Source organism: Carassius gibelio, chromosome B19 (assembly GCF_023724105.1).
Source record: "Carassius gibelio isolate Cgi1373 ecotype wild population from Czech Republic chromosome B19, carGib1.2-hapl.c, whole genome shotgun sequence".
Classification (NCBI taxonomy): Eukaryota; Metazoa; Chordata; class Actinopteri; order Cypriniformes; family Cyprinidae; genus Carassius; species Carassius gibelio.
The window spans coordinates 22540996-22567310 of record NC_068414.1 but is presented as its reverse complement, the minus strand read 5'-3'; the positions used below and the strand labels follow the sequence as shown (position 1 = coordinate 22567310).

Sequence of the window (26315 nt, the reverse complement as noted above, 5' to 3'; positions counted from 1 at the left end):
TTAAAAGATACAAGGATTGTCCTTAAATAAACCCTAACTTTTACTTATGTGAGCTAAACTGTACAGCATAAAGCTGAGTTTTGTACTGCAATGTGAGAAGAGAGCGTGAACAGCAGTTTTGGCCTCAGGGAACATTGTTTTGAGGTTTGCAAGAATCCACACAATCTGTGTATACTTACAGATGGTTGTTTGACGATCTAGAAAACTTAAGTGAAGAGGGATTTTAAACGCCAAAATATGATCTCAGCAAACAGGAATGGAAAAAAAGCTGGCAAAAGCAGCAGACATTAACAGAGGCCAGCATGTCCGAAAACATCATAGAAGTAAAAAATCTGGCATAAAACATTAAAAACACTAGACACGGCAGTCAGAGGAAATTAAGTTTATTAAATGACGCAATACACGGTCAAGCAAAAGTGAGCTATATTAAATGATACGTTTTCACATTATGTCTTAGCAGGGTTTACAGCATATCTTGGTTTGTAATTTTGTTTTGTAAAAAGAAAAAAAAACAAGAAAAGAAAGAAGGAAAAGGAAAAGCTCACACTTTACATTATCAAAAAACAACAACAAGGAGCTTAGCAGTGAAAGCAAACACATGAATCAGAAATGAAAATTCATGACAGGAATGACAGCAAATTTAATTTGGCATGTTATAAAGGAGCAAACACAAGGTTAAATGAAAGATAAATTGCTGATGTGAGAGAGGTTTGACACCACAATGCAGTGCAAGAAAGCCTTCGAATAGAAACTTTGGTCACTTGGCTTTTCCATCACTTGCATGAATATGGTTAAAAACACAACAAGAAGAGTGTCCTGGAATTACAATTGTTTGTTATTGTTTGAAAAAAGATGATTGTCAACTTAGAGTACAATTTGCAAAAAACAAAAAAAAAAAAAAAAAAAAAAAAAAAAAAACTGTCTGTCAGTTCCAGGACACTCCTACATTCTCAGGAGGTAGTTTATGGCAAAAACGTATGGCCTGATTTGTAGTGACTTGCATGTTGTGGTTAATAGTGCATATTTTAAGGCCAGATATACTTTGTTCCATCCATAAATGCAGTCCTAAGGCTACATTAAGACACAGGTGAGGGGATTGAGGATGAGAGGCAATAGCAGATACAGCCCTTAATGGCAATACCTGAGTCAACTGTAACTTTTGACTGCAAGACGTCACAACATATCTAATAGTCATGATCAACTCAGCTGAGGCTCGGTAATATTGTATTATGTCAGTGAACCTGTCAGAACTGCATCGCTGCTAATCTTTAAAATGGTCAAATCACATAATTCAGAAGGTGCTTGCACAGCTTGCGGGCATCAAACCTCTCTATAGGGGAAACTGTTTGAAATGAGGTTCACAAAAGACAATAAATGAAGTTTATGCAGCATTTATCAGGCTTATGAGGTACTTCACATCTATACACTTTATTTTTCGAAAAGACCAAGTCGTCATCTGGTTCCTTAGAATTCCTATTGTAGCAGAAAATACCTCGTCTTAAATAGTCTTAGTCTGTGTGCCCAGTTACAACAGGGCATCCTTTAAAACTGCTTAGAAAGTGCAAAATACAAATACTGATCATTCTATGCAGCATTCACTCAAGGTTGCATGATAAATGTACAAATTATTCAATGTGTTGCGCTGAGGATCAAATGAAAAGGATAGTCCCTTGATCAGGGGTGGGAGAGATTTTAAAAAGGCACACATACGACACAAGAGTTTTTAAGCTCGCCGATGGAAAACTAGAACGTGAATGATTTCCATAGAACCACTTTGTACCTTATTATTGATCTCTCAAGAAACTCAAATGCCAGTGTATTAGGATGCTTAATGCATCCTTTATCAGTCTGAGAGACATCAAATCAAAATTGAATTCCCTTCATAAAATGTAGCAAGGTAAATAGATGTCAACCGCGATGAATAGCACTCCGAAGTCTCACATGACAACGTTTAAATACAAATAGCTTATCGCAGACTCGTCACAGAACGTTCATCAAACGGATCAGGGTCGAATGAGTGCCAAACATCTTTATTGCAATACTGGATATAAATCAAGTAGAAGAATCAAGTGGAGTGCTGGCACTCCAAAGACAGTAAAGCTAAACGATTGCCATTTGACACAGGTTGACAAGCTGCTTCATAAGAAAATGTTGTCAGTTTTCCCCCGAACATACATTAAACACAGAGGAGGGGTCATTGGACGTTTCTTGTCTAGTATGTTATCCACGATATGGCACAATGCTAGTGATGGACATGGGGATGACACTGCCACATAACAAATCAACTCAACTCAGTCAAGATCCAGAAAAGAACTACACCAACTTCACCACCGTTTTGGCAATTATCCTGGCCTGAATTCTCATTTGTTCTCAAATACAACTAGAGAATTTGAGAACAGCTGCACTCAAAGGCTACAGTGGGAAAATGGTTTTAATAAACTTCTAAAAGCTGATGAGTATTTATCACTACATTTTAAAAAGGGAAGCTTTCAAATAATTTATTTTGGTCCCCTGAAATTTTGTTACATGCTGAAACATCCCTCATATTGATCCACCATAAAACAAATGTAAAATCGCTTAAAAAAAAAAGATTGGAAGAAAACTAAAAGACTTAACACACAGTATAGGCTTGTGTTGTTTGGTCACAATTATTGTTCTTTGTCATGAGCACATATACATATATGTATAAGGGATATTTCAAATGTTAGCACCTGACACTATTGAGGTAGTTTTCAAAGTTGGTTTAAAAAGCCAGGTCGTCATGAAGCTCTCAATTATTCTCAAGACCCCATTTTCATCTTATATGCATGCTCATATTTGAATAAATAACATGTTGGCATGTAATGAACTAATGGAACTGTGCTCTTCGACAGGACACTTTGCAATATTTTTATCCCTCACAACATGCTTCAATTTTGGTCCTTTTAGTCTAGTTTTCCAACCTACTTTAGGATTTAGGAAGGGTGGACAAAATCCTAAAAAGTGTTTTGAAACCCAATAAACAACTACATGAATGGCAACGGATCTGTAACGAAACTGAGCAGAGGTTTGGTTTGTGCACACAATGAGGGCAGGGCTTCAGTGAAAATGAATTTGGCTTAATGGGTAGATAAGTGAACACGGGTGTTATAGTATAGCTCAAAACACTGCCTTATGTACACTTTTTACAGTACAGCACCACAAACGTCAGAGATATGAGGATCTTTGTGCCAGTGTGTATTCTGAATAAACTACCCATGTGTTAGTTTAGTACATCACAACCATGAATGGTGAGATACAGTTCATGGATAAAAACCTTAAAATGTGCATGCATAAATAAAAAAAGTGGAGCAAACCGGTGAAAATAAGGTGGATGTTCTTAACCAGTATGCAGGCGTATGAAGTACATTCAAACTGTTCGTTTGTATCCTTATGGTTTTAGCAGGTCATAAGGTAGCCCATTTTAAACTTGCCACCTTAGGAATTAAAAAGCAAAGAGTACAGTAACAAAACTACAATGTTATGTAGAGAGAGGCTTACATTTCTGCTTCAGAACACTATAGTGCAAAGTTCTAATGCAAATACATTAGCAATATGTTTATTAAGGTTTAAAGACCACCTCTGATCATCAAGCTCAGGGGCACAATTCTTTTGATGAGACTGGCTTTTTTATTTGTCTGGCATGAATAATTATGTTTCTGAAATTAAAATCTGAAAGTCATCGGGCACCAACTAAGAATCAACACAGCTAACTAGTTTTATTCAAATCATAAGGTGTAAAGCGAAGAGTCATGTGGACACGGTTACCCCACACAAAGCTGGAAAGATACTTCGCCAAGCAATATACAAGCTTCACTCAAGCAGGAAAAAGACAATACTCTAGAAAAGACGACTCAAAGAGACAATGTAAATGGAATAACAATGATAAATATTTCAAAGTTTCCAGGGAAATTGAGGCACCATTTCAATTTTCTGTTAACACTGTGTGTGCCTCTTAAGAATTGAAACAGAGATGCTGCAGCATAGATTAACAAGACAAGCTTGCAAAACCAGCACCATACTTCATTCTCCTCCCTTAATCCTTGGCCTCAATTACATTTGCATTCACAGATATTTGAACGGATTTATCTGAATCGAGCATTTGCGTCAGACTGCTAAAAACATCAGTTGATTGTATTGTGGAAGGAGGGAATGGAAGAAAAAAAAAACACCACTCACACACAAGTGAGGCTTGCGTTCACTCAGAGTCCCTAACTCAATTTGGTATGCATGACAGATTTCACAGACAAAATCCGACAATTTGACCCCTATATATAAACAGAGGGACTGCTCTGAATGGAAATGAGTTTTTGCATAGTGTAAGAACTCAAGACCTTCTCACGTTTGTTAACTTTTAATAGATTAGTGCCAATATGATTGTATATGAACAAAGAAATAAAGCCAAGACTATTCTAATATCGATGGTTCTTCTCTTACAATCTGTCCTCCAGAATGCAAATTAGCAACACCACTTCTGATATAGTGCAAAAACATCTCATATTTCACACTTGAGAAATTGCATATGTTGTAGACCTGTGACTAAGGTGCTGAATTTTTTTAAAAGGTTAAAATACTTAATCTCAGTAACGTCTAAAAACATCTAAATAAAGCAGGTCATGAGGATGAAACGAATGGTTTTAAAGAAATCTGATTGTTCCAGAGAATATCTAGAAGTAGTAGGTTGAGCAATGATTTCATCTCTCGTTTTTGTTGCTGTATGATAAATAGCCTACTATTATTCAAACCTAAAGAAAAAAAGAAAAACGGCAACATGAGACTCAAACAAGTATATGTATAAAGCAAAAATGCGCTGCAATTTAAAAAGGACAAAAAATGATGAAACTGAAATTCACACCACACATTTATGAATATTTGTATAGCTTACGGAGCACATTTAAAGCATCAAGCCAGTTATTTATGGAAAGCATATAATGATATTTGGGATTCATGTCGGAAACTTGCAGCACTTTGAATACATCACTTTAAACTATCATCAAAAGACAACAGCAATGCTAAATCATCTAGGCTAAATGCCAGCAGGTATGGCCTCTGAACAAATATGAATTCAAGATGCCTTTTAGAGCAAGTGTTCAAGATTTTCTGTGACATCTACCACTTTCACTTACAGAGGGATGAAAAGACAAGTTCCCTATTAGTGCAATTATGAGGAAATGACCAGTGCGGTAATGTTACCATTATGCAAGTAACAGGTAACAGGAGGTAGGACATCTAGACATTTCCACACAACTGCACCCAAATCACACACTCGTGATCCAGATACACACAGGAACTGGGGGTCTGTGTCCATTGCTCTTCAAAGTGCATCTACTTTCACAAGTTACGAGATCAGCGCCAAATAACAACATAACTCTAATCAAGTATTTGAAGATAAATTAAAATGCCCCTTATATGCAGCCTGTTGGATTTAGAAAGAGAAGGGCCAGGGTTTCAGGGTCAAAAGTCATAGATTTCGCCAGATCAAAAACATTAAGCTCTCTGACCACCAGTCTGTGATTCTTGTTTAAAAGCTGACGTCAAACAAGATACTTAAAAAATGGCAGTCTCAAGAATAAACTCTAGCACCTACAATTATAATGTCTTATTGTGCTTCAGTTATGGTAGGACATTAACCACAAGTACATATGTAATCTTGTTCGGCTAACAGGAATAATTGAGAGCCATAGAAAGAACATCCAATTGTTGATAATAAAAATAGAGTATTTTGTAAGCTAATACTGCTACAGCGGGTACAGGCTTTGCACTATTTACACTACTAAAAGTACCCAGCATGAAAATGACTACATTACAAATGTTCTATATTTATAATTCATATACACAAACATACCACTAAAATCTCTTGGTTAAGAATGCATAGTTAGAAAAAGATGGTTCAAAATTTCAAGAATTTCAAGTTAGAATTGAAGAATTATTTGGGGGAAGTGATCTTACAGTTACTTCACTAACAAGACTGAAACAATCACTACACATCACAATGATATGCTTTAGAAGGGATAAGACTGTTTACATGAAAACAGTTTACCGACTCACATATGATGTATTGCGCTTCAATCTGAACCAAGTTTGGATTCAAACTAAATACCTTTTCTATTCGGCTAACAACTACTCGGCTAATGGCCCCACCGTTACTCTACAAAAAGTCTCAAAAAGAAAAAATAGATTCTGCTAAATTAATTTAGTTTTATATATCTAAAAAGAATACATCTTGAATGTTAAAAAAGGAATTTGTAATATTCTCATGAAAACCTCTATTTCTCTAACCTCAGATTCTTGGTAAAAAAAAAAAAAAAACAACAACTAAGGTGCATTTGAAATTTTCACTGATTTTGTGTCAATGCAACTGTATTAGTATTATTCTTCAATTGCCTGTATGGCCAGCTGGAGTGCGATGACAACATAAACCTGGTAGGCGAAGTACAGTCAGACTTCACTATAAGAAACCACGCACAGAACCAAGAAAATCCCAGGGCTCCAGATTCCCCAATATTCAGCACAAAACTGGCTTTGCGTTTCAATGTGGGGAAGATTTGACAACATCATAACAATTTCAGAACAGGTGCTTTAAGTGAAAGGTGATGGTATTTTTTCCTTAAAACGTGTTTTTGACATGTTTTAGAAATTTAACTTAGACACGTCCAACCCGCTGAAACCTTACATTACAATCAGAAAAAATAAAAAAATAAAAAAGCTCATGGCAGAAGAATTTAAAAGTACGTACAAGATAATCTCATCTAAATGCTTAGAGCCCCAAGATATTTGTACTTTTCAGGACAATTACCCATATTCCAGAGCTGTTTCTGCATTGAGAACCCTGGCACAGGTAAACGGAGGGTGTCATTAATGAGAACCAGTGTCATGTGAGCGCCAGAAAACTGATTGTCAGAACAATTCCTACATTCTCACTTTCAAATGCATTCTTGATTCTGCACATACTGTGTTCAAATTTCATGATACAAGCACATGATCATGCTCGGCCCATCATGTCATTGGCGGGCAGGTAAAGTAGGATGACTGAGCACTGGACTGAACAATGACACCATGATAAAAAATTCATATTAGCACAAATAAATGAAACAAAACAGGATAAGTACTTTTGTCCTGAAGTCCCCATCTGGTCAGTGCACTTGCTTTTGCTGATAAATAATTTAGCTGTGGAAACTGCAACCCCACAACCCCTAAACCTGATCTGTGCTGTTCTAAACTAACCCGAACCCATTGGTTTGATGAGTTTGTAAAAACTACTGTTGGACAGTCTCCATCACCAGCCTTGGCTATAGTACTGAATCAAGCCCATTCGGATGCAAATGTTACTTTCAGTGTAAAAATAGTCTGAATTTTTGGATTGACTATATGTAAACATGTTAACCTCTAATCTGACATGCACATGACCAACAGAAGCATAACCATGCCTCCAAAAAAAAAAGAAAAAAAGCTAATTTAAATTCACATATTACTGTTCTAAAAATCATGGATATTTAGCATGTACGGAAATTGACTACGTGGGCAATTGGAAACCTAACAGTATGGCGATTCTTGTTTTTTTCCCCTATTTGAAGGTTCTCATTTATACAATTGAGGCAGACACATAAAAATACACAGACACACACACACACCGTGCTGTTTTCAGGATGTAGGGCTTGTTTCTGGCTATGTTCAGGCGAAGTACATGGTGCGCAGAGTGTCCTGGTGGATCTGCACAGCTTTGGCCAGGGCTTGCTGGTCTCTACCATTACTTTGACCTGACGTATGACTGCCTTCAGCACTGCGGCAAACAAATACAACACATAATCAGATCTATTGGTATAATAATGCACAATAAATAAGGTCTTGCAAAACAAACAAAAAATTGATTAAAAAAAAAAAGTCACATACAGTTGTGTAAGGAACTATATGTGAATAAGCTGTACATGATAAGAATTAAAGGGTTAGTTCACCAGATAATGAAAATGTGTCCATCTTTTACTCACCCTCAAAGCATCCTAGGTGTATGTGACTTTTTCCTCTTTCAGAATAATCCAATCGAAGTTATATTACAAATTGTCCTTGCTTTTCCAAGCATTTCAATTAGGGTAAGCGGGTGTTTGTCGTCAACAGTTCAGAAGACATGCCCATCTGTAATAAAACGTCCCTCACGTGACGTTGTGAATCCATGCATTTTTGTAAGATAAATATCCAGATATCAAACACAAACACAACTGCTGACTGTGGGGAACCAGAAAACGTTTGAAATCTGGATATTTATCTTACAAAAACGCATGGATTCACTACAGTATTACTACAGAAGCACACACTTTATTTCACGTCTTCTGAACTGTTGTCAACAAACACCCGCTTACCCCATTGAAAGACTTGGAAGAGCAATGACAATCTTTAATGCAACTTCAAATGGATTATTCTGAAAGAGGAAAGTCACATACAGGAGGGTGAGTAGAAGGATGGACAAATTTTCATTCTCGGGTGAACTAACCCTTTAATATAACCTACACTAGGGATGTCAAATTTCGATTATTTCCATGATCGATCGTCGTTTAAATTAACGATCAATTAATCGATTAATCGTTAACCATAATACTGCAAAATGTGTCTATTGCAGGCACGCAGTCAGTGGTATGACAGGATTGTGCAAAAGCCACACACACACACACAAAACGCTTTCTCACTTGAATTAAAGAGGATTTAGTCTGAATAAAATGCTAGTAGCAGGATTATAAAATGAATAGATGCGATTATGATCATTTGATAAAATGAAGAGAGCGCGCCATACTTTTGAGGTCATTTTACTTTGTTGACAGTTTCCAATCCCGCACGGAGAACGCTGAACGCACCTCTTTAAATGGTTTTGTGGTGCTCGTTGTTGTATTTTAAAGCACAATTTCAATGTTTTCAACTGACATTATTGTATAAAATTATCCGAAATGTGGAGCGCGTGTGACTGTGCTGCACATTAAGTGAACTACATCGGCGCTGCTGCACCAAAACACAGTTGCTCACATTAATTTGATCCTGCTGGATTCTGTCCTAGAAAATGTCAGATTTTTTAAAAATCCGGCATACAGCGCATTAGATCGTGACAGTGCATGCGTGCACGAGGATGAGCGAGCGCGGCTTTGGCTAGATTTATTTGGAGGTTATTGCTCATGTCTCATTCGGCACAATTCGAAATGTTTCCATATTCGCAATGTATTTGAATGTTAAACTATTATTTATAATGTAAACTAGGCTTGTACTTAACACGCATTCGCATATAGACGGAAAAGATGATCCTCTTCATATGAGCAAAAACGTCCTTGGCATAACAGCAGAGTGGACCGGTATACTACGGTCTATTTAAACTGAATGCTCCAGAAATGTGTCGGTCACAGCGCCTATTAATCGCTGTTTTGAATCCAGCAATTATTTATTTAGAAATGATAAGATCTGATTATGACAAGTGTGGTATAAAAGCTTTGTTTATTAGAGGAACAATAGGTTAACTGGAAAATGTTAGATCGCGACCATGCTTTTGGACCCCATAGTCTTCATTTACGCGGCTTTGTTCTGGTTTGCCAGTTGGTCACGAATTTCCACAAATTCAGTATATTTAGGCATTGTTTCTTTTCCTAAATCTTCATAGTCTAACCCTCTAATTTCCCAGGTTTATTTTATTATCTTTCGCTTTTAATAACTGTTTTCGCATCTCTTACTGTGGTAAACATGGGAAGGGAAATTAAAGATTTCATGAATTAAGAATTCGTTCGATTTATTAATTTGTTCCCTTATTTCACTTAAATCATGGGTTATTTAGGGAACAAAATTTATGAAACATGGACAATTGCCACACTAATAATTCGTAGGAATGAATTAACAAGTTGTAGGAATGAATAGACTACCTGTCCTGTCACTGTGTCCCGCAGCCCTGCAAAGCGCACGATATAAAACAGTTATCTGATGAAATGATTAGTAACTACATTTCTATTGCATTTAATGTTGAAGAACTTTTATGTTGTTTCTATTTTAATGTACTTTAAAGTTTAAATCACATTAAAAGCTTAATTTGTACATTGTGAATGAATGATGATGCTTTTATATATCGTCACCGTCACTCACAGCCGCTCGCACGTGTTGAGTGCGCATGAGCCGCACGCAGCCCAACATTGAATCGGTTAACCGACCATCGATAGCCTTAATCGATTGCATATCTTATCGACAATTAATCGATCATCGATTAATCGTTGACATCCCTAACCTACACGTTATGTTAATCGCAGTAAAGCCCAAATTATACTTCTGCGTCGAACTTACGCCATATGCTATGCGTAGTATGCCGTAGCCTGATGTGCACCTCTCCAAAAATCGAACAGCACGTCAATTCTACGCAGACTGCAAGCGCTGAGATTGCTAGATCTGCTAGAACCCCTTCCTCTGTATGTACTTGAGTTTTGTGTGCATTTATGTGGACTTTAATATATTTTAATGTTACACCTTCTTATATAAGATAAAACAAAGCAAAAAACTATTTTCTTATTTATTATACTACACAGTAGGGCTGTCAAATTTTTTTTTTTTTTTAAATATTTGTCGAATTTAAAATAAAAGTCCATATTCGAACACAAAAACGTTGCATTCGGATTTTAGGTGTGCCTGCACCGTCCAAAGTATACTTGTCCTTTATCAGTGGGGCACGAGATGTGATGACGATGTAAGTGTCATTGCATTATAAGGTTTATGTTAGCCTATTCAGATGAAGCCACTAGAAAAATAGAGAGACCATCAAATTTGGAAAAGATCTTATTTACATCAAAACTGAAACCAAGCCGTTCACACAGAATGCATATTTCGCACATTTTCTAGAGGGACACTGCTGGACTCGTGTCTCGCACAAGAGAGCCGCATATTAAGAAAGCCATTTAAAATAAATTTAAGTTCAACTTTTTCAAAACATATCTCGAGACTTTAAGGTGGGTTTTTGTTCCCCATCCCACTGCATCTCATGTTTTTAAATAAAAAAAAATAAAAAAATGTATTCTGTGTAACTGGCTTTGCGCCCTTTCTATTTAACTATGAATGCGTACATGACACTGTTTTGTTTATAGTTGTATAAGCAACTTAATTATAATTGGTTTATAAACATTATGTATTTTTTTCCCCATAGTATTGTTTTCTTATGCTTTGTATAAATGTGAATTAGTAATATTTTGCTCGATGCGCACTCTTGCCTCAGGAGAAAAGCCAAAAGCTTTAATTTTTATATGATGCTGTCAAGGCTATAATGCTTCTCTGATTAACTGCGGCTTCATCATGGTACTGCAGGTTACACCAGCAACATACACGTGGACACTGCCCACTAGCTGTTTGAATGTGTACTGCATGTCGACGCGGACAATGACGCAGAAGTATAAAAGAAAACTGATGCATAGCCTACAGCGTCAAGGCTACAGCGTAGGTATGAAGCAGAAGTATAAATCAGCCTTAAGACCCAGTACCTGTCATGTTCTTTGTCAACCAAGTGGTAGCGAGCACGAAACGCCACCAGGTGAGCATAGTAGGCTGGTGCAGGAATGGAGACAGAGCGGGTGCAGCGCACATATGTGTGGCACAGTTGGTAGGTGAGGACCTGCAGCTCATCAGAGGTGAAATGGTTGTCGTCCCACAGCACGTGATAGTGGGATGGCCTGCTGGTTCCCTGAGGAGATTCAGCAATTATGAACCACTGAAATCACACACACTTAGACAAGCATAAGGATCACCAACACTAAAGCCAATTAACCTCCACTTGTTTAGGTACCTGATATCTCAGAATAAAGCGTTCAAGTCTATGAATTCTTTATCGACCTTTCATTGGGATTCCATTTGAAATGTTCAATGGTACCTGAATTCCGGCATGACTGCAAAGATAAAAGTCAAACTCAGACGGATGAGTAATTTTGGTGTCAACTGTGGTGCCGGCAGGGATGTTGCCACTCTTTCCAACCTTGAATATAAAAAGGAAATTTGTATGGAAAATTTAAAAGACATAAAAAAAAACGTAAAAAAAAAACAACAACAACCATCAGATAGTCAGAAATGGTCATAATTTACTCAAGAATATATACTTTTAATATAAATTCTAGAATAATCATACTTTAACAATGACAAGAGCAAAGGCTTTTCTGATTCACAAGAAGTTTGCAATAACCACATTTCTCACTGGTTACTTCCTATGCAGGACGTTCTCTTAAAATTTAAAACATACTGAGCACTGTGTATAATCATACAAACTGTCAGTGCTTGCTAGAAGCCTTTTTCCTTCAAGGACCACCTAAATAGAGCTAAAAAACTGTGCCATAACCAACCCGCTCATTCCGGTCCATGCAGAAGAGCCTGGTGTGGTGTCTCTTCTGCACTACTACAAAGGTGATGCCTGGTTGATAATCTTTCTCCAGCTTGATGCAGGCTTCACGAATAGCCAGCAGTTCATGCTGTAGAACCTGCACAGACAAAACAGTACAATGAAGATTAAACAAAATGTGTCAGCACCACTTAGCATTGACAAAAAGAGCAGACCTGTAACCTACCTGGTTGAACTGGCCCTCTGAGATGCCGTCTCTGTAGTAGATTATGCGTGTTGGTTTAAAGCGTGTGGATTTGTAGAACTGGATCAGCAGCTCTCTCACCATGGTGGCTAGATCCTGAATGATGTCCTGACGGTGCTGCTGCACCCGCACCGTGGCACAGTATCGGCTTGGGTGGGCATCCATACTGCCAACAACCTAAATATAATAAACTTCAAGTTAGCATAATTTAAAGGGTACCTTAGCTATGAGATGTTAAAATCCTCACTAGAGAGTTTATGGCTTGTAGATTGGTCACACTTGTGGTATTAGTGCCACTTATTAGTGCGAAAAAAATTAGCAAACTGTAATGAGATCAGAGATCAGTTAGTTCCTCACTTCCCGCGCTGATGCGGAGATCATTCGCCAGCTTAAGTGAAAGTTAACGTGCCAAACGTTTTTGACTCATTACACGTCACACCCTGATGTCACGTTTCTTTACAGGATCTTTACGGGTTGTGTGTGAACACACGCACATATTCTGGGTAATCACTGGCAGTGTGGAAGTGTAAAATCTAGCAACCCGGGAACAACCGCCGGGACACATTACCCGTGTATTTTTTAATATTTCAATTGCAGTGTGAAAAGGGCTATAAAATATCAGAGGTATGTCAGCCTTACAGCAGCAATTGAGGGTTTCTTGCCATCGCCAGCTGGTGGATGAGTCACATCTGCACCCAGAAAGATGACTGGTTGCTGAAACACCAAGGGCCTACAAACAAAAACAGTGATAAAGCAATGCAAATAAACACAACCTTGCAGGTAGCTGTACCTTTTGGTCAAGTTTCATAGGAAAGCAGCCCAGGCATTAACTAACAATCAAACAAAGGCTCAGAAAGTGCCTTAATCCTTTTGCATGTCAATGGCTTTTGGAAAAGCTGCCCTTACCTGCCCTGTGGAAGAAGAATGTTGTTGACTCCACCCAGTTTGACATTAATCTTGAGGCAGAGGTTTGAAAGGGTCTGAGGTGTGGTTTTCTGTACATTCTTCACCTGGACACATTGCGTGGCCATGCCAAGAACAGTATCTCCAACACGCTTCACCTCAGCTGTGAGAATTGACAGTTTAGAGTGTTACAAAATACACTGCACACAAAAAACACAAAAGAAACAGAGAGGAGATAAGTTACCATAAACTGGAGTCTTCCCAGGTAGAATGACCACCACCAACTGTAAGCCTTGGTATGTGTACTTGAGGTGTTTGAACATGGGCTCCACACTGTCTGCTCCCTGGGCATATTTGCAAAAACACGGCTGGCCCTGAATGGGCATCCCAGCATCACGTGAAATCTTACGGAGCTGATCAGTAAATGCCCTAGAGAAAACAAACAAAGGATTAGACCATTTAAGGGTCTGAACTTTTTTGTTAAATATAATTCCCCCAAATACAAACAACTTCTCCAGATCCAGGCCAAAGCTGCCTTACTTCAGAAGAAGTTCTGTACACTGCCTCTGCGGGGCAAAGCAGGCAATAGCCCACACTTTGATCTCAATCCCTGTGTGGAACTGCTTGTTCCTCATGTCCCACACACCCTGGACTGGGGTTGCTATCGCTTTGTTCTGAAAAAGCCATAAAGACACCACCAAATAAGAAAGACACATCCAGAATGGGATTCAGCCACAAGGTCAGCAAGACAAAAATCAAGTTGATCAGGACAGGTTCCTACCCTTCCACCATAGAGAATTGAAGGTGCCTGAAGGACCCGACCATTGACCTCAGTCATCTCGTCTCGAACCAGAACTCCAAACTCACGCACATAAGGATCTGTGTTGAAGTTGGCACTTCTCATCTGTCACAACAAAATGAAAATCCATCATGAGGTGTGGATGAGATTTAGAAGACTGAAAACATACAGAGAGTTGCACATACCAGTTTGCTGATCTCATCCTGGCGATCAGGCGCAGACCTGGCTGTGGCACGTATCATAGTGGAGGTCTGGTTGTCTGTCAGTTTTTTGATGCATCTCTGTCCGGCTACTATGTTACAGACCTGAATTAAAAGAAAAATAAAAAAAAAATAAAGTTAATGACATTCAGAGAAATCAAATGAGAGATGGGTGGAAAAAAGTAAGCGTAAGATGTGGTCTTGACCAACCTCCAATGGAAGGTAAGTGTGTTTTTGCTCCTGACCAACTTGTAAACATGGGAGATGTGGATATCGCAGCACCAGTTTGTACTTATCCTTAAAGTACTGGGCGACAGTGCATTCAATAGTCTGACCATTCTCTTGCTGTAAGGGAAACCTGGAGGCAAGCAAAATACGTCTTTAAAACATTAGCCTTTGACACTGCATCACCACAATGAGGAATATAAAATGGAATGGCATTCATACAGAAAGACCTCAATAAAGTAAAAAAAAAAAAATGCTTTGTGAAAGATCTTACGTTTGATGGCTGGCTGGTCTCCTAGTCACATTACACACCCTGTATTTTCTCTTCATCTGTCCACAGTGAGTGATTTCAACCTTCAATCCTGACAGATGAAAATAAAGCAGTGTTCAGAAAATCATAAAACAAATTCCATAAAAACCATTAGGGAAGTCAATAATTACAGTAATGAATCACCTTTGATTTCCTTGGTAAACTTCACTCTCTGGGAATCCGTTAAAGGCTTCTGTTGCTCTTCAATGCTTTTAAAATCCAAAACTTCACACATGAACTCAATCACAGGTTGAGCTTTGTAGAACGCAGTGGCAGACACTAAATATTAATATAACAAAACAAAGATTAGTGTAAGAAGTTTTCAAGAAACATTTATTAATCATATCATTGCACACTAACCATCAATGTTGAGCATCATCTTCCAGAGGGATGGTCGAACAGACTGATGGAAGCCAAACCAGACTTCTCTTCCTCCACCGAGGGGGTTGGAGCAGCCCTCAGAGGGAGTGAAGAATGAACGTCCAACTGGGGTGTACCTGCAGACACAGCAATAATATTCTCTAAGATGGCACAGTGTGCAAAAAGATGAAGTTTGACGCCCTCTTATGGTGATTTATGAAAACAGAGTAAACAAAACACAGCCATTAACCTCATAGAGGGCAAATGTCTCATGACAACGTCCAGAGCCTGAATGGTCTCAAAAGGGATGTTTGGTAGCCGTCCAGTCAGTGCTTCATGTAGAGCTTGCAGACTCACACAGGACATCCATTTGATAGCTACTTTAAAACTCCTGTCTTTTCCCTCACCTGGAATTGTGACCTCCAGTTCCACCTATAAGAGCAGTTCGGGACATCAGTATGACTTTGATGTAGCATTTTGAGAAGGTACAGACTACAGAGTAACAGCTTAACATATTTCACTAACTGCTTTATCAAACATAAACATCATTAAGCCAACGCAGACTTTAATATGACTTTATTAGTGCATACTTTTTCTCTTCCAATGGGTAAAGGCATGGCAGTGTAGAGATTCTTCCTTCCATCATACACAGGCTTTCGATCTCCAAAGATTTGCGTCTTAAAGTGCTGGACCATGTGCTCAACAATTTCACTACCAAAAAAAAGTAAGTATGAATCTCCTTCCAAACAATTAGTTGAAACTCCAAGTTTCAGTCAAAAGATGTTACCGGTTTACTCTCCGTGGGCATTTCTCGGGCTTTATATCTATGTCGTAATGGTACACCTCCAGCTTGGGTATTTCCATTTCAAAGAAGTTGGCCTGAAGCTTGATTGTCCGACCCATTGTGCCAAAGTCTGGCCGTTGAGGTGGTTTGAAGACATACTCTTGTGCCGGAGGAGACAGTGGAGCTATGGGACACACAAAGTGTTAATTTTTTTAAACATTAATTAGAAACACAAACGTTTTGGCCAGATCTATTATTTTAAGATAGAAAGTTCAATTTTTAGTTCTGAGCAACTTGTTAATTAAAAATGGTAATCCAAAAGAATAGATTTACAGATTTTACATTTCTTCAGATGAATGCATTGTGCCCAATTTTATTTTTTACAGTGTGATGCTGTTTAAAGGTGCCATAGAATGCATTGATGCAATATTTTAAATTGTTCTCCGATGTCCCTAGAGAGTTTTCTATCAAAATACCCCACATATAATGTTTTATAGCTTGTTGAAATTGCCACTTTTAGGGCAATGTAGTGCTGTTTTTGTGTTTGTCCCCTTTAAATTAAGATGAGCTGGTGCTCCCGCCTCCCTTTTCAGAGGAGTGCAGAGCTTCAAGAGCACATGCTGGCAGGCATACCACCGGTGTTACGGTTTAACTGGTGGTGACCTTGATACTGAACTCACATTGCTTCCAAATGCAATTTTTAACTACCACATTCCTATTCATGATCATTCTGGTAGCACGTGAAGGCAGCATTAGTGAAAACAGGCACTTTTCCACTACACAATACCAGCTCACCTTGACTCAACTTTGTTTGGTTTTCCACTGTGTAAAATTTGTACCTGTACCTGCTTCCAGATACTTTTTTTCGTATCACCTCCGGCGAGGTTCTGAGCAAGCTGAGGCGATACCGAAATGTGACGTGAAAACACAGCAGACTGCTGATTGGTCAGAGAGAATTATCACTATTCACTGCGTTATCATTGCACGCACCAGACGGAGTATCCTGAATAACCATGTCAATATTAAATAGTTTTGCTGCCCTCAGCCTCTCCTGAAACAACGTTTGTCTTCTTGCTGTGAGAAACAGCCAAATCCCAAGGATCAAAACAGCATACACTCGATTTCCGCCATTGTCCTGTGTGTGGGTAGCGGGTGTGTGTAACGTAGAAGTTAACGTCACGGCAGTTTCCTGCGGCATCGCTATGATGACCAGGTTCTATTGTGGATGTACTATCTGCAAAGGAAAATGAAGCAAAAAGCGAACCAAGCTGAGGCGAGGCGAGTCGTGCTGGTAATGGTAATGGAAAAGCGCCAAATGGTAGCTTTAGCAACATAGCCTTACAGAGAGCCAAAAAACTATTTTGGAAAACAATACATGAGGCGTGATGCTTACTTTGTCTAGAGTCTGGACGTTTGTGCACAAAGTTTTGGTATTGATCACTGTTTCAGAAGTAATCTTTGCACAACTCCAGTACTGAACTGACCTTCATTTGTGAGGCAGTCCAGCATAAAATGTTAGCACAAACGTATAGTACTCTTCCAGTTTTTTTCCAGGACATTTCCTTCGAAAATGAAATTTAACCACTTTGTCCTTCAGAGGTTTATGTTCATTGTACCTGCCGCAGCTACAGCAAGAAAACAGTAATGACGGACTGCTCCTTCTCACTCAGGGCTATGTATATGCTAATAGAGCAGAGAGTGTCACCAATGGGCGGGACTTTCCCAACTATGACATCATAGTAGTGAGAAACCTGAAACTGCACATGTGGAGAGACTGTTTATGATTTATTGGGATTATAAAACAATGAGTGGGTGGATTTTTAACATCATAGGCTGGTTGTTTTCACACACTGCGGCCACACAACTGTGTTCAAACACCTTATAAGTGATTTTTGCATTCTATGGCACCTTTAAGTAATAAACTATCTACTACTGTACTAACCCAACAGCAGGCAAAAAAATTAAAAATACTATACAACACTGAAGGTTTAGAAAAAAAAACAGTGTGTTAAAACAAAGCTTTTAAAAGTAAATTAAGTTGAGAGATAATCATTCCCTCGGTTTAAAGCTTTAACTAAACATTTCAAGCAACTTGATAAACAGTACTGAAAATATATGCTGGACTGTCAACAGGCCAGTTTAGTCTGGGCTGCTTACCAGAAACATCTGACCCTGAAGACTGATGTCCCTGACACAGCTCAGCAGCTAGAAAAGACACAATAAATGGATTATTTTAAACAAACCTCTACATTAGTGATCATGTGCAGAAACATATGAAAACCAAAAGGTTTCCAGTTCAAAGCCAGATTAGCACTGTAAAATTACACTTTGATCATAAAATCACATTAAAGCAGTTCATTTTGGTCAGTAATATCCATCAGATGTAGTTTTTTTTTTTTTTTTACCCAAATGTCTACCGTACAATAAAATTGGGTCACAGGGTTGGTTGATTTCTGAAAAAGAGGTCAAGTTAATGCAACCTTGTTAAATGTGTGAAAAACTGTTGATGTAAAAGGAGGCTGTGGGTATCTGAAGTCTTTCGCTGACAGATTCCTTGAACTGTCTCACACCATCTTATCAACCCTAAAAACACTACATGGCAGGAAGATACTAGGGAAATGAACCCATCCCACTGTGCAACAGGCATTTTACCTCCATATCACTAACACCACACAAGCAACTCAACAACCTGCCAAATTCTCCCACACACACACACATGCAAGTACCAGGATGTCTTTTCATTGAACTACAGCAACTGCTTTTCTTTATATCACTATTTAAGAAACGTCACAAATACCAACAGGGCTCTAACGTATATAATACAACACTCTTCACTTTATGAAACAAAGTGTCCACACTTTACAATAGGGTCCCATTTGTTAACATTAAGCACTGGCTAAGATAATCTAACAATTATATTTCTTACAGCATTTATTAACGTCTGATAATAAAACGATTGTTATGTTAGTTTTTTTGCGCAATAACGCATGTTAACAAGTTAAACTTTTGACTTTAAAACTGTATTAGCACGCTTCAAGTCACAACGTGTCATAAAAGCAGTGTTCATTTTTAGTTCATGTGCAGTAATGCAGTAAACTAAACGGTACTTTGTTTTCAGGTGTTACCAACTAAGTTTATCACTTGAACAAAACGTTCTGTAGTTTTACTGTTTCTTAAAATGTGTGAAACGCGTTTTTTGGAATTTCAATACTTCTTACTGAAATGTAATGAAAATGCATAACGCACTAAAACTAACTGTCATAAACTATAATAAACAATAATAATTTTGTATCCGTGATTTAGATATACACAGTCAACTTTAGCTGAACATTGCAACTGTGCAATAATACATAACAAAAAGTTACAACTCGACCGAAATCATACAACATTTAGAAGTAGAACAATTAACAATTTATTAACTAGAACGTTAGTTAGTAGCTTTTAGCACATGACTAGATGGATAAAGTCAAACTGGTGCCTAACTACCAACGTTAAAACATCTAAAACTCACAATATACAATTAGACCGACACCTCTAACCTACGCTAATATCCCGAAACCTGAAATAGTAAGAATGTTTGATTTTTTAACTTTTTAAAATTGACGAGGATAAAAGTTTAAGCAGACGCTGTGAATTCAAAAGCCAGCAGCCAGGTCAACAAGCTTAGCTAGCAGGCTAACAATAACAATGGGCCTACAAAACAAACATTCGACAGAGATGGGGGGGAACACTTCAGAACTATAATCTAAAACATTATTTGAACATTTATGTCATGTACAGCCGAACGCCGTTAAACGAAAATTTTATCTTTATCAAAAACACCACACTTATTCAGTTAGCATTTCGTCGCTAGCACGCTCGCTAGTCATAATAATACTCACCACCAGCTGCTCCAATGGGATACATTTTAAACGCTTTCTGCACCAAAACTCAATCGCAGACAAATACTTTTTGCTTTTCTGGTGCCACGTAACACATGCGGTAACGGGGAAAATTAATTTTAATTTAAGACAGCATCGATATAAAGGAGAAAGCTGGGATTAATGAGCGCGCTGAGTTAGTGGAGCACGAGAGCTCTGAGTGGCCCCATCCCATCCCCCCTCACAGCACGAGCGCGTATTTACCAGACACTCACACACTCTCACTGCTTCAAAGCTAGAGGAAACCGACACTAACATATGTGTGAGGTATATCAGCGTCGACTTATGCTTTATTTAATGTATTTTATTCAAAATTACCAAGAGCAGTACTAAAACATTCATTAAATAAACATCTAACTAACGCTGGCGGTCATGATACGTCATTTCCGGCTTTGTTTAGAAGCTATTTTTAAATAATTTAGAGGCATATTGAAATGTAAAAGGTTTATGATATATTTATTTTGTCATATTTATATATTTTATTTTAGTTACTTCTCGTAGTTGTGTTATTCTGTTGTATCACACATGTTTGTTTTTTGTTTTTGCTCCTACATATTAAATAAGGGAGATTTGTTTCAAATAAGGGTTTTTATCATTTGATTAAGCATTTAAATATTATTTTATTTTTATAATATTATTAAAATATACCTTATATATAAAATGTACTCTATTAACTATGGAGACATATTGAGTTTGGAAACATTTGCTAATTGTAGTCATTAAAATGATTAATTTGCTTTTGGTTGAACTATACACTGTTTTTTTTCATACTTTTTTTTTTGGGGGGGGGGGGGGCAGAATAATAAATTAGATTGTAAAGAATCATATTTTATTCGTGTGATCAGTCAAACCTATTGGGTATCAAACGTTAACCTAACCACTAACCTTGATTTATTACTAGACTGACTATTTTTCATTAGTGAAACAGGTTAGACATTTTTCCTCATCATTAATGACTAGTCAACACCTGCATTAATGCACTGTTACAGTGGCCATGTATTGTCTTTTTAGAAAATGGATAACAGATGTAAAGAAACTTGGACTACTATGAGTCTCCATGACTTATCTCCACTTGGTGGCACCATTTCGCCACTATTGCTGACTACATCACTTAACGCTTGCTTGACGACTTTTCATTAACACTTAAGCAACAATAATAGTACGAACTAGCAAAATCCCGAGTCGTTAAATTATATTGTACATATCAAGGTTTGTGTCAGTATAAAATCAGTCACACTAAAGTGCTGTAAGTAGGCCTTTATATGCAATGTTGCTGCCATAAATTGTCCTCAAGCACCCGCTACTAAACAGAGATGGACATTTAATCATATGATTTGATTTAGTGTTGAATGATAAATTACTGTAATCTGAAAAATTGCATTTGCTGGTTACACTTATGCACATTAATATGTAGATTATCACAGACACAACAGAAAACTGAGATTTCAATAGAATAGCCTATACAAAAATAAAAAACAAAAAATAAAATTAAACTGTTTAGACCTATAAATAAACAAAACAATATCTGGATATGTAATGGTATCTGCCTTTAAAGTAAAACATATTTAAGGAATCAGACATTTCTGTTGGATGGTGAGAGGTAGATTTACATGGAATAGATCAGCAGCCGTCTTCTTTTCTTGAGTGACTTTTATCAAATAATAATCAATTTCCTTTCAATTTGTTTGTAAACATAACATAAATGCCTCTATTAATTATTTTTTGTTGTTGTTGTTCTTCTGAAACTGGTTGAACGAGTTGGGGAGTAACTGCCGTCTGCTGCGCTCCTTGGCCAATGGCACTAGATCCTCCCTGCAGTGCGTAACAGCGCAATTTAGGATTTAACCAAGTCTTTGCTGCGGGGCTTAAAGCAGTCTTCAAGAGAGACGCTTGACGCTTGCACACACAATGTTAGTGTAGACTCTGTGGACCCCTATAGAGTTAGACTGCCTTTTTACTTTGTCTTATCCAAACTATGACTGGAGTATTCGACAGAAGGATTCCGAGCATCAAATCTGCAGATTTTCAAAACGCTTTTCAGCTCTCCACGATGCATCATCCGTCTCAGGAATCTCCAACCATGCCGGAGTCGACAGCCACGGATTCTGGCTATTACAGCCCTGCTGGAGGAGTTCATCATGGCTATTGTTCACCGAACTCGGGCACGTATGGGAAACCTCTTAATGCCTATCAGTACCAATACCACGGAGTCAATGGATCTTCTGGAAATTACTCTGCAAAATCCTACCCTGATTACGGCTCCTACTCCACAGCATATCACCAGTATGCCGGAACATATAATAGGGTGCAGTCACAACCAAGCCCACAAGGTCAGTTATTATAGTCTATAATATATTCAATTATTTATTAATAATATTGTTTGTATTATTCATTCAACTATTCTACTATTACTACTAGGTAGTAATGTATTATACACAATAAACATTATCATGGTTGAGCATTATTGTTGAACATATTGTAAAACCAGTGTATTACAGTTGTTTCTTATTATAAGGTTTGAAATTTGTAACCAGTTTGGAAATAATTTTAAGCTGTTGCAGCATTGCTCCTAATTCGAAATGGGTTCTTTAACGATTTCCTGTATTTTATTTTTACATAGCCTATGCAAAACAGTGCATGCATTAAAAAGATAGATTGCGTAGAAATAAGAGCTTTTAAAATACGTAAAGATTTAAGAAATTATTCTCTGACAATTAAAAGTCTCAATGACTCTGTGAGTAGCAATTTGAAAGCACTGCGACGCTTGGCATAAATCACTGCAAGAATAATCTACAAACAATCGAGAGAGTGCTTTTCTATCCCCATGTATTTATCTTTTTTTTTTTGTTTGTTTGTTTTTTTGTTCACCCGTTAGAAAAAGAAACAGCCGAGCCCGAAGTGAGGATGGTCAACGGTAAACCCAAGAAAGTCCGGAAGCCCCGCACCATCTACTCCAGTTTCCAGCTCGCTGCTCTGCAGAGAAGGTTTCAGAACACGCAGTACCTCGCGCTTCCAGAGAGAGCCGAGCTCGCCGCATCGCTGGGGCTCACACAGACACAGGTTCGATCATATTTTTATCAAATGTTTTATTATAATGTCTTTTATTTAATACTCATATAATAAAAGGGCTATATACTTTAAATTAAAATATTAATATGAGCTCGCGCCAACTTTGGGAATCAAACAAGCGCTTGTTTGAGGCTATTTTAAGGCTGTTGAAATAATAAACGATGTTAAGGACATTATAAAATATAGTTTTTATTAAGAAGTATAACTCTCACAGGAACAGCCATAATGCTTTATTAAGGAATTCGCCCTCAGAATCTCATAAAACCTTTTGTTTCTTCACAGGTGAAAATTTGGTTCCAGAATAAGAGATCGAAACTAAAGAAGATCATGAAAAACGGCGAGCTGCCTCCAGAACACAGTCCGAGCTCTAGCGACCCGATGGCGTGTAATTCCCCGCAGTCTCCCGCGGTCTGGGACTCACAGGGTCCTCAGAGACCTCACCATCAGCCGCAAAATATCATCACACCGGCATCCACGTTTCTGGAAAGCGCCAGCTCATCCTGGTATTCCTCTACCGGGGCAATGAATTCTCACCTTCAGGCACCCGGCACGTTACAGCACTCGTTGGCACTCGGATCAGGAACGTTGTACTGAAATTGGTTTATTATTTTATTGTATACTGGACTGGTGTTAACTTTTTTTTTTTTTTTTTTTTTTTTTGAGGAATATGCAATGTACCGATACTGCAGTCCTAGAAGAACGTGTATAATGTGTAAATTGTGTGCATGTAATTTATTGCATTTGGAAGAATTATTAAATGTTTTAAATGGACAATGGACCCAAACATTCTGAATGGTGCCTTGAATTTTGACCTCAACGCGTACATCCGACGATATGCCAAAACATTAAGGACAACCCCAAATAAATGTGTTTTTACTTTAATTATCAAACATTTTGTCGTCTTTAAGTTAATTTGTAACTCAAGACAGATCAATGCACCGAATCCTTTTTTTTTTTCTTCTTTTTTTTTTTTTTTTTTGCTTCAGAGCCTTTGTGATATGCAGTTTGCTGGAAATTTCTGTGACTGCTAAAGATACTTTAACTGTGCAGGCCTAAAAAAAAATTGCTAAATGGAATTTGAGAAAACAATAATAATGTAGCTATTAACATTTTGGGATCGTTTTTTCAGGGCTGAGTCACTATTTAATGGCGAAGAAATAGATAACTTTTATATAATTCATAAAAAAAATATTTGCTACGGATTTGGTCTTCAGTTAATTAAATGAAAATGTAACATTTTAACTGAACTAAATTTAACATTATTATTATTATTAGGCTATTATTATTAATATATTAGCTAATTCCAAATACATTTGAGATGTTTTTACGTTAGTAGAACTGAATATCTGAACTTTATCTTGATTAAAACCACCCCTGATGAACGAAAAATTTGGTCTGGCAAACAGTGTACTCTTCCTTGCTGTCTCTGTGTTCCTTACAATTAGTAGCTTTGAATTGTAGTGAGGAGGCGAAGGGACGGCGCGGAGATCTGAGGCAGTCCGCATGCCTGTGGGGGCAACCCGGCTCCAGCGACCACAACCCAGCCCTGACAGGTCCTCCTCCAGGAGAAATGCTGAACATCTCATTAAAGCCAGTGCTAACATTTCTACAGCTAAATGTCACGATAAAAAAAAGGACTAGGGCATGGCTTAACTTGAGATTTTCTTTGTTGACTATGGAGTTGATAATATTGTAGGCCTATAACCAAAAGAATAATAATAAAACATCAGTCCCGTCGACTGGCAATATTTCCTCACAAATCTTCAGTGAGCGTTTCAGTGTTCAAAATACACAAGCTCAAGTTCATTCGTAAAATAATAATAATAATAGTAATCAAATTTAATTAATATAGGCTAACTGGAGATTCCTCATTACCCCTTTTCCCCATAACACCATAACAGAACTGGTATTTTCGATGTTTTGAACATAAAAATAATGGTTACCATAACTATAAAACAATAAAGTAGCCTAAATCGCTACACACGCTATAAGCCTATTGTTTATGGTTTTATTTGAAAGCCTAGATAAACACCTCGACGTGACTAATATACCCAAAGCCATGACACGATTATGAGAATAACGTAGTGTGTACTAATAGGCTTATGCATTTTGTTTATATACCTCACACCCCTCCCCACACGCACACGCTTACGCACGCAGACCTTGCGTTCACGCTCAAAACACACACACACACACAAACCAGCAACTCCAACTTTGCCTCTCTTTCTATTTCACATACACAAACACGCTATATCCCATACTATTATATCGAGAGCCTTGTTAAATTCCAACTGAATATTTTCCACTCAACGATTTCACTCCAAACCGTGTATAAATAATGACAGTTAGCTTTACTGGACACCCTCAACTGTAACACTCAACAATAATTATACTTCCACCAGGATTAGCTCCATTATCATAATCTGGACATTTACAATTATCTATAATTTGCAAAGATGCGCCTGGTTCTTGATTGCAGAAGGTTTTTTCCCTGGCTCACCATCACTAAACAGTGACAGTAATAACGGCTAATTTTGCAGGCAATATATAAGAGGTGTCGGGGTGTGCAAACACTTCCACACCTGGATTTGCTTACTCAACACAAGCGGAACACAGGAGCGTCCGCTTTCACAACGGTATCTTTACTGAAACACAGAAACCAGACATTTTGATCCATGCCAAACAATAAATTTATCGAAGGTAAGTGTTGCTTTATCACCGTGTTGTTTTGTTGTTGGCTGGTCTGAGTGTCGCTGATGGATGGGCATTGTTATTTATGATCTTTAGTTCGACCTGTGAAAGAAAGCCAGACTATTTTACAGGAAAATGTGTGACATGAACGCTGGGATGTAGTAAACCGGTCACGATTTATATTAGTGATTTATCTCTCCATTTTTTCACGTGCGCGCACACACATTCTTGAGCTATATTTAGCCTAATAGAGCTCGCTCACAATTAGGTTAGGTTAATTCTCAGTATTGTTATCTTCGTTCATTTCGGTATCATCTGCAGTGTGTCTGATCGTGTCTCTGTCTGTCTGTCTGTGTCTGTGTCTATCACAAACATATTTGGTTTTTATTATTACGCGTAATCAGTTGTGATTCATTCAAAAAAAGATTTCGGCCTAGATGAAGTATTTTAGGTTGCAGAAAACTCAG

The 26315-nt window shown here is 37.8% G+C and overlaps 2 protein-coding genes across 2 annotated transcripts; one reads left to right on the top strand and one right to left on the bottom strand.

The window, feature by feature from the left end:
* Positions 1-367: 367 nt before the first annotated feature.
* LOC127979360 (protein argonaute-2) lies at positions 368-20386 on the bottom strand. Its single transcript, XM_052584765.1, has 20 exons — positions 20050-20386; positions 18326-18373; positions 16172-16352; positions 15975-16095; positions 15635-15816; positions 15385-15521; positions 15169-15303; positions 14989-15076; positions 14700-14847; positions 14475-14594; positions 14272-14394; positions 14031-14164; positions 13735-13919; positions 13494-13653; positions 13227-13317; positions 12570-12764; positions 12348-12482; positions 11885-11986; positions 11499-11698; positions 368-7798 (listed from the first exon to the last, which is right to left on the bottom strand). Exons 1-20 carry the CDS (start codon positions 20072-20074, stop codon positions 7690-7692), a joined length of 2619 nt encoding a protein of 872 aa, XP_052440725.1. The 5' UTR covers positions 20075-20386; the 3' UTR covers positions 368-7689.
* A 1432-nt stretch (positions 20387-21818) lies between these two features.
* On the top strand, positions 21819-24052 carry LOC127979377 (homeobox protein Dlx5a). Its single transcript, XM_052584798.1, has 3 exons — positions 21819-22418; positions 22964-23148; positions 23440-24052. Exons 1-3 carry the CDS (start codon positions 22064-22066, stop codon positions 23749-23751), a joined length of 852 nt encoding a protein of 283 aa, XP_052440758.1. The 5' UTR covers positions 21819-22063; the 3' UTR covers positions 23752-24052.
* The last annotated feature ends 2263 nt before the right edge of the window (positions 24053-26315 follow it).